Raw genomic sequence first — 9915 nt, forward strand, 5'->3', positions numbered from 1 at the left:
TCCCACAACATAACCCAAGATACAGCTACTTATATGGCCACCTTTTGTTCTCATAATGTTTACTTTCTCTTTATCTGCAATTTTGGTTTTCAATTGATAAAGACACAATCATGTTTTTTTTTACAGGCTCTCTTTGGCCTGACATCAACTTACCTTCCCAACTTTATCTTTCATGACAATAGTCATGTTTTATAAAGTTTGCAAAATAAAATGTGTATCCTGCATTTTTCTGCCAGTTTTTGCCTTTCCTTAGAATGTATTTTTACCTGGTATGCCCTTCACCAAAGCTCTACCTGTTAAAATCCTGCTGAATTTCAAGGTTCACCCCCTTGCATGAAGACACCACAACCCTCCCAGTAGGAATTAATCACTCCATCTTTAGACTGCGGACATTGTCTGATCCCTATCTCATATTAGTTTTACTTATTTATCTCAGATTAAATTTATTGTTGTAAACTACACATCTGGAAGCTAATATATAGTGTTCTGCTCATCGTATTCATTCATAAACCAGCCCCCTTGCCCTGCCACACACACTACCAACATACATTGCCTAGTTCATAGTTATGCAAAAGGTGAGAGCTGTAACAGAGAGGTCTTGAAGTGGCACAAAGGCATCGAATTGAATAGCAAAGAATAAAAAAATGAGAACCTCATTCTCTTTTCAACTGTTTTTTCCATTTTTCTGATTGCATCACAAAGAAATCCTCAATTTGTACTACTGTGGTTTTACCACTGCTAATCTTTGATAATCTCCCTTTTTAATAAAGAGAGAACAATCCTAAGGCTTGGAGCCTTTTGCAAAAAAGCAGTTGTAGCCCCAGTTTAATAAAACTGCTTTGTTTTTATTGCAATTTATTTTTATAATTTGCTTCTATTTATGGCATGAATACAACTTAATGAAATTTAATTTCAATTTAATGAAAATAAGTACTCTCAATTAGTAAATTTAGGTTAATTTTTAGACAAAAAATATTAAGCAAATTATAGCACAGGTGATAAGCACATATGACAAAAATCTTAATGGTATTACATAGAAATGGGAGAAACATTTGGTTGTAGCAGATACGCAATAAAGTCAAAAGATTTCAATCCACCAGCCTCCTTGTTAACCTTCTACATAACTAAAGAAACTCACGTAAGAGACTAGCTTCAAGCTTCTGAAACAGTGGTTCTTAATATATCTAGAGATATATTTACTTGTCATATCTTGGGGGTTACGAGGGAGGGTTGCTTTTGTCATCTAGTAGGTAGAGACTAGGGATACTATTAAACATCCTACAGTGCAAAGAGAGCCCCCACAGAAAGAATTATCTGGCCCCAACAGTCTATGGTGCCAAGGTCAAGAAATCCTGCTCTAAGAGAAAAGAGAAAGTTCTACATGTACTATCCTTTGTCAATTGTTATAAATCACCCTGTGTTCAGCACTGCTCCTTACCTTATATGCTCTTTGCCATTGGTAAGATTACTGAGGAAAATCTCCCACCCAAACCTTTCAGTTTTATATCATCCATACACCACTGCCCCCAATTAGCACTCAGAATTTAAAGATGGACTTTATTGGAGAGTCCACATCCTTTATGTGCTAACAGTATACTCTCAATATGTAGATCTAACTTCCTCATTAAGCCACAGGAATTATGAGATTTTCAGATGACCATTACCCAAGAGAAAAAAAAAAAAGACTACACTAATTTGAGTAAAACCTTGATTCTAGCTAGCTATTGATTTCATGATTTCACTTAAAGTTACTCTTTGGCCTGATTTATATGGTTCAGGGACTCAAATATATTTTGCAGAATAAATCTGACCTTGAAATTTAAAAAATGCAATTTTTTATTGGATATATTAGCTATGTTAGCTTTCCCAAAAGGGAGTCTAAGCAGACCTACTTTTTTTTTTTAAAGAACTACTTTTTAAGCTAGACAAAAAACCAAACCAAAACAAATAAAAAACATTAACATAAAACAACTAGCAATTGAAATAACTATCATTTGGCACTTTATTCTCAAATGTATTACTGCAAATACATAATACAGACATTTATTCTGAGTGTAAAGTGTTTACAAGAAAGTTCTTTGAAGCTATTTTGTGGTTAGTGTTTTGTTTCTCTTTCTGTCTCTCTTTTTTTCTCAAGTAAAGTTCCCTAGAACAGTTTAGCAGTAAATAGCACCTGTGACTTATTTTTTTTTTCAAATTAGGAGTTATTTTTACTCTGTAACAGTATTTAAACATGGAAAACTAGTGTATTCTTAAAGTAATGACCCTATCATAGTCGTCGTTTAATTTTGAGGATCTTTACAATGAGTATATTTCCAAATTTAGCATTTACTATGTATTAACTTTAGTGGTTAGAATACCTTGGAGGCATTTTATGCCTTTACATTCAAGTTGATTTAACTCCTAATTCTGAGATGCCTGTGGTAAAATGATAGTGAAGGTGAAACTGAATCCCTTTCATTTCAGAGCCACAAAGCTCTCTGCCAACAGAAAAGCAGCATTATTTTCAACACCTACAAGCTACAGAGGTGACAGTTATCAGGACTCCCACTGTGAAGAAAGAAAACCAGCACACAGCGAGATTATGGTTGCACAAATTTTAGGGACAAGATAAACAAGCTACCAGATTTCCCTTTCCCTAGGGTCATGTACCCTGTGCCTGGCCCAATTCATTATCATTCACTCACTCCCTCTAAAATCATTTGTTGAGCACCTGCTGAGTAATGAGCACTGTGCTGGGCACTGAGCACATGACAGTGAGGCAGCCAAATCCACAGACTACCTTCTGGGAGCTTATAGTCAGTGTTCAAGCATGTGCAGCCCAGCTTTCTACTCTCCCACTTGCAATCTCGCCTCTCACCATGCTCCTGAGTCAACTGCATGAGAAAAGAATTGGAAGCACAGAGAACAACAGAGGGACTGAACAGCTATATTTTTAATTTCTAGTCAGATCCCCAAAAGAGCTTAAGATATTAAGCACAGTGTGGGTGGCAAGAGATCCATAACCAGCAGTATATTCTGGATCTGCTGTGGGCTCCTAAAGGACACTGTGGGGGAAAACCAAGGGTATGAGAGGTACTGGCTAAAAATGGCTCAGGAAGGGCCTCGAACAAAGAGAGGGAAAGGGAAAGAGAGAATCTGGTTCCTCACCAGCCAGGAGCACTGGTTAGAATGCTTTTGTTAGAAAATGCATACTTTCCATGTTTCCTTACAGGAAGTATCTGCTGGCTATTACCCAGGGCCAGGGTTAAGTGTTACCAAGTAGAATACACAAGTGTTTAGGCCTTTGAATTCCTCCCCTATACAGTGACGGTGCTCCTGGCCTAGCATCCTGCCCCCACTCCCCACCCCCCACCCACAGTTATTTCAAAGTATAGTGCACCCAGCATATCTTGGGGAGACATTAGAGTTTTTCCAAAATATTTGGAAGGGAAAACCCAATGAGGACCTGCAGACAAAGACAGGACTTTTCTCTATAGAGATGTGGAAATGGAGACCACACAGTGTTACTAGTTGGTCTGCAGGGCATTTTTCAAAAGGAGTCTTCCTCATGTTTTAAACTGGCATACACAGATTTATGGCCTAAAACAGCATTTTCACACTGAGTCACAATCCATTAGTGAGATGTGAAATCATGTGGATTCAGCCAATATTTTTTAATGAAATAGAATAAAATCAAACAGCATAGAATAGGAAATATTAGACTACATTGTTGGTAATAAGAATATACATTGTTTTATGAAACTTGTTTCCTTTCTATACACACATACTTTCTATTCTATACATACCTATATCTCACTACCTAAATCTGTTTGGTTCCTAAGCAATAATATATATTGCAAAGGATCCTATAAAACTCTGCTTTAACTCGGTTGCCATATAAATGTACTCTCTTAAACTGAACAGCAGTTTTGGTGGGGGGAGGAGGGGGCGGGAAATGAAATTCACTAGTCTAAAGAAACTATAGTTAAGTAGAATGGAAAATTTTAAAAAATGTATCCCCAAATAATTTAACACACTCTTCTTTTGTACTAATTATGTTTCATTTGGTTTCCCTAAACTTTTGTGTATGGGGATACATCTAGTTTTGCTACAAACATTCTTTCAGTCTCCTGTTACAGAGAGAAACACAAGGTGGGAAATAACTAAAAACAGGACATGGGTTTGGATGCACAAGGCCAAATCCCCACCACAGGGCAGCCCAGGCCAAATCCTGTCCCTCCATGCGCCAAACCACTGGACAGAATCTGGAGAGAGGCAGGCTCTTTTCTCCCATAGAAAAGCTTTTAAAATGCCAATTTCTCAAATCACTGGGCAAAGCACCAACTGCTCTCTAGGATAGGGAGCCCTAAAAAGGATCATGGCCAACTTATATTTATAAGCAGAACTGAATGTGTTGGGTCATCAAGGTTTTTGTAAACTTTTTAACAAACTCTATAAACAAAGCAGTATTTTCAACTGTGATTTTAGAAAAATTAAATTAGTTTGCCTGATACTCTTAAATAATCCTTCTTACCCCTACTCCTCACCCTTATCCATATATATCTGTATATATTAGAGAGAGAATAAAATAATAAAATAAAATAAAATAAAATAAAATAAAATAAAATAAAATAGCTATCACATGGCCTTGGGCTACCTGTGAAACAGTGCTGCCAGCACTATCCAGAGGCTTCAACTAGCTTTTATTGAGCTCCCTAAAATTTCCAAATATATCCTCAGGGTGTGTTTCCCTAATAGTCACATGTCCAATCTTAATTCAGGACTCACCAGCTTGCAACAGATAATTGTAACAGAGGAATGACTACTTACAAATGAACTTAATCTAGTGGGGACTGTCTACACCCTGGAACTAACCACAATGGCGCCCCACAACACCAAGGTCATTATTCCCCTAACATCATAATGACAACTGTGTTACTAATGAATTAACTATTTTGGCCTTAGAATCACCGAGTTCAGGCAGATTTGGCTCAAGACTGGGAGTTAAGAGAGTAAAGGCTTAAAACCAACTGAGTCTCAACTTTATCATGAGTGGAGGAAGAAAGAGGACTTTTGTCAGTCAATATCTACAATTTTAATTTTTTGCATTCTCTGGCTATATAGATTCTTAGTAATTGTATCTGTAACATTAGTTGCTTTAAGGTTTAGGCTTATCTTGTTGAAAAAAATAACTTTGATCATTAAGTGACATTTCTCAAAGTCTCAGCCAAATGGAATAAGCATGCACCTTGCCCATACTGCCAGCTACAGAGAACTTACCCAATACACATGACTACCGAAAAGCAGCAAGAGAAAGAATTTTTAGATCTCTCAAAATATTTTAATTCTGTGATTTTCAAGGTAATCAAACAACTTTGCAGAGTGAGAATCTTAGCAATATATAAATGATTTATATTTGTGTTGCAAATTTTACTGCAATTATAGCACAAAGCTTTTTTTTTTTTTTTTTTTTTTTAAATAAACTTCAAGTTCCTTAGGTTTTCCCTGTGAAGTCTACCATCCCATAGACAGGTACAATTGGCAGTTTATTTCTTTTTTCTAACCACTTTTCCATTCCTCAAATTAAGGAAATTTCTTGAGTTTCCTGATAGCAAACCCTATTCATAAAGACATCATGTGCTAATGATAAGTCCGAATCAATTAGAGGCCTCTGGGGTAAATTTACTCAGAAAGCAGTTAGATTTGGTGGTGGGGCAGTCCCTTTAGCACCAGGAGGCACTTCCTCTACTAGGTGGCAGTTTCTAAAACACCAGGTAAACAATTGTAAGTAGATTATCTCTTAAATCAGAAATTTACACTGCTCCACTGCAGCTCACCACACAATTGTAAGATTCAAAACTGAAAGGAGACACTTCACTTCCAACCTACTAATGAATGCACACAACAGCACATCTTCAGATGAACAATGAAAATTTTGATCAAAGTAGGCTATTTATATGCATACTGCTCAATGCCCAAGTATTTTAGAACATTTTTAAACAATGACAATTAAATTTTCATTCTGAAGTTTTGCCTTTCTTGCACACCTTCTGTATTCCACGAGCCATTAATAGTAGTGGCAAATGGAGGGGGGGGCAGGGTAGGTAATCCTTACACATTCCCACCAAGTACCAACATCCATAATCCTGCACTGTGGTCTCCAATTGCATTAAAAAAATTGGGGGGGGGGGGGGCTCTTATCTAAACTCTTTCCAACAGAAAGAGAGTAGAAAATGAAATTGCAGAGAAGTATTAAATACAGAAGCTTCAACTTGTCAACACTTGAAATTACATTTTCAGATTCCCTATCTTAAAAGGCCTGGATCTAAAATGAGTGTTGAGAAGAATTCTTACCTATGGATAACAGAAAGGCAAGAAGGAAAAAGGAAGAAGAGAAGGGGAAGACAAACAAACAAACAAACAAACAAACAATTTCCAGTGGATAAAAACATGAGAACATATGGCATCTTCACATCGGCCAACCGCTTTCTACCTGTTTGGATCTTCAGAGGAGGGATGAGGGACATTTCTGCAACCCCAGAGAGATGGCTTTCTGCATACATAATTTAAATAAATCACTCCAGCTTGAAAGAAGAGCAGCAGAACTCTTCTAATTACCACTGCCTGGACCTCATGTGCTGCTTTTTCTTTAAAGCCACACTAGTTCATTATTCTGCCTTCAACTCTCTGAAATGATTCATTCCCCCCTTCACTCCTGAGCAGACTCTGCAGGGAAGCCAGTATTTAAGTTTAATTTCTAGTGCCACTTGCTTTGGAGAGTTGGATGAGAAGAAGGAGGAAGAATCTAATTTAATAATTCTGTCACGGTTTGGAGGCGCACCCTCCGCCCCTACCCCCAAAAAATAACTCGACAAACAAGACCCTCTGGCAAGCTATAATCGTGAGCGAAGACACCAATCGGGAAAGGAGGGCCCACGTGTGGTGGGAGCTGTCACCCAAGGCAAGTGGCAGCCGGCGAGGAGGAGGGAGAGAGGGCGGGAGAGAGGCTGCTGCTTGCAGCTGCACCGGCCTGGGCGCTCCGAGAGAGACCTGACTCCAACTGGAACGTGCTTAGCTCTCTCCTAGACACTATGCGGGGAGAAATCAAAGGGCAGGGAGGCTGGATCCCGCGTCTTCGGGAGCTGCCCCTCCGAAAGAAAGGGACAGTCCCCGGAGCGCGCCGCGGGCTTCCCCAGAAGAAGCCCGAGCTCGCGCACAGGACGCGCGGCTCCACCACGTCCAGGGCGCCCCCCGCCTTACCGTCCCAGCTCCGACTCCACCTCGAAGAAATCGCTCAACGCATCCCTGTTGGAACCTTCGATCCAGTAATCCGGGACGAGGCTCCCGGCTCCTGGGGCCACACTAGCGGTGACCGAAGAGCAGGACGAGGAGGAGCACGAGGGCACCGTGACTTTGAGCATCTTCGCGGCGGGACTCCGGAAGCCGCCACCACTGTCGCCGCCGCTGCCGGAGCGAGAAGCCCCGCCGCCGCCTGCGAACGCAGGAGCAAGAGGTGGCGTCCTTCACACACACACACACACACACACACACACCCACCCACCCACCCACCCACCCACCCACCGCCGCCGCTGCCGCCGCCTCCCCCGGCGCCCTGGGCCGCGCGCAGGCTGCGGCTTTCCTCCTGCACGCTCAGGAGGGAGGGAGGGAAGGAGGGTGGGTGGAGAAGGGGGCGAGGAACCCGGAGAGGGTGTGGAGGGAGAACCCGGTCGCTGTCAGCCGGAGAGGAGAGGCGGAGGCACTGCAAAGGAGAGAGATTCCCTCCCCCTTCTCTCCCTCCCTCCCCACGTCCCCTCCTCCCTCCGCCGAGCCCTTCCAGCCCCCTCCCTTTTTTCCTTTCTCCCTCCCAGGCTGTGGCTGCGGCGGTGCCGGCAAGGGCGGCTCCGGATGCGGGAGCTTGGGGAAAGCACGAGGACCAGAGCATCATCCCACGCGCCCTCCCGCGGGAGCCGGGAGCCTGGAAAGGACCGCTCGCAGTGGGACGCTCGCTCCAGGAGTGGCGGGCGCCCAGCGCTCTCTGGGAGCACAGGGGTCTGGACCACCTAGCAGAAGGGTGAGAAAGCGACCTGACTGTTGTTGGCGCCACTCATCCCTCCCTGAGCGCGTCCAGGTGGCGAGTCCCTCCCACCTAGCACCAGCTAACCAGCCATCCCTTGTGCGTCCCTCTGTCAAAGCTTATACTGGCGGCTGGGGAGGGTGCCCTGTGGTCGCCGATCTCCCAAAGCTCCTGTGCCCGGCCCCAGGGAAAGCTGGAGGATAAGGAAGCACCTGGGTCCACAGTGACCTGACTCACCTTTGAGTGAGTCTTCAGTTGGATAAGATGCTAGGGTGCTGCCGCTGGCACTGCCTCCTTTAGCACTGCTGGAGCTCCTGAAAGGGCAGGTGTTTGCCTTGTCTAGTTCACTCCCAACCCTGAAGCTAGAACAGAAATGATCCAGAGAATTACAGGTCTGGAAGGGCCCTCTGCAAGCCTTAAGGCAAGACCTGTTCCCTTTCATGACAGAGAAGATTGCTACATTTAAAGCACTTTCCTCCTCCCAAGAGATGTGCCCCATCACAGGCATTCCACTGGCTGTCTGCCAGCCTTCAGGCTAGTCTTCCAAATACTGGTTAAATGTATATCATTTATATTTCTACCCTTGAAATTTTTCTTTCCAGATTTCAGCAAAGATAAACAACAGTCAGTCATATTCTGTAATAAATCTTTATATATATAAAGTTATTACATCACACCTATTTCTGACTAAATAACTATGAGGCCCTTTCTTTAACCTTTCCTTCACAGGTGTTACTTTCAGTATTATTATTATTATTTTTTACTTTCCTCCAACACGCACTAAACTCTTCTCATGTGTTCCCATCCCTGATAACACGGTAAACACAGTCCATATTCTATAATTTATTGATTTATTTCTGGTTCTTAAAACCTTTCATGCTATATTAGTGAACTACAAAAAAAAATTACCAAATAGTGATAGGAATATGATCCTTAGTTGATTGGAAATGAAAAAATAAATATAAAAACTATTCCTCACAGGTAATTTTATGAAGATGAACATATGCTCAATTTACAAATGGACTAAAAATAGTAAGTATATGTACATTCATACAAATTCAGTGTCATTTTCAGACTGAAAATGCTCATGTGACATTATTTTTCAGAGAATGAACTCCATAATCTTCATGTTATAAAATCAAGTTCGGGGGCGCCTGGGTGGCTCAGTCGGTTGAGCGTCCGACCTCAGCTCAGGTCACGATCTTGGGGTCCGTGAGTTCGAGCCCCGTGTCGGGCTCTGGGCTGATGGCTCAGAGCCTGGAGCCTGCTTCCGATTCTGTGTCTCTCCCTCTCTCTCTGCCCCTCCCCCGTTCATGCTCTGTCTCTCTCTGTCCCAAAAATAAATAAACATAAAATCAAGTTCGTATGCAAAGCAAGTAAATTCTAGTTCTCATGAAGTAAGTGTCCCTTGGCTTGCACTGTCTGGTGGAGGAAGAGCATGAAGTGGTTGCTAGGCCATTTTTATTCACACTTCTCTGAGGCAAGTTCTAAAGTTGCAGCACTACATGCACATACTTGTCTGTTGTGAGCAATTCTTCTACAACATAAGTCCAAAGCAAGCACATTACATTGCAGGAGATGATAAGTCTTTTTACTCTTGCTATTTTGGGGAACAATAGCTAGAGAAACATCATTTCATGGCACAGAGGACATTGTAGAGTTGATATTTACATTCAACACCGGTTTAGTCATTTGATACCTATGCTTTTCAAAACTGACTTTTGTAAAAGTACTATCAACTGATGTTTCAATAGAGGGTATCTGGTTTAACGAATCAGTTTATGTTTATTTAAAAACAGAAGATGAAAATAAGTGTTATTTTAAAACATGTGGAAAAGGACTGAACCATATGATTTATC

The 9915-nt window shown here is 41.7% G+C and overlaps 1 protein-coding gene across 1 annotated transcript in view; it reads right to left on the minus strand.

Moving 5' to 3' along the window:
- Positions 1-8589, minus strand: part of CAMK4 (calcium/calmodulin dependent protein kinase IV) — a 224946-nt gene extending 216357 nt beyond the window's left edge. The window contains exons 1-2 of the mRNA XM_078447513.2: positions 8294-8589; positions 7243-7474 (exon numbers count right to left, since the gene is read on the minus strand). Coding sequence (XP_078303639.1) covers positions 7243-7474; positions 8294-8564 — 503 coding nt within the window. The 5' untranslated portion in view covers positions 8565-8589. The remainder of the gene's footprint in view (positions 1-7242; positions 7475-8293) is intronic.
- Between the last annotated feature and the right edge of the window lie 1326 nt (positions 8590-9915).

The sequence above is a fragment of the Panthera onca genome, chromosome A1, assembly GCF_046562875.1.
Source record: "Panthera onca isolate mPanOnc1 chromosome A1, mPanOnc1 haplotype 2, whole genome shotgun sequence".
Lineage (NCBI taxonomy): Eukaryota > Metazoa > Chordata > Mammalia > Carnivora > Felidae > Panthera > Panthera onca.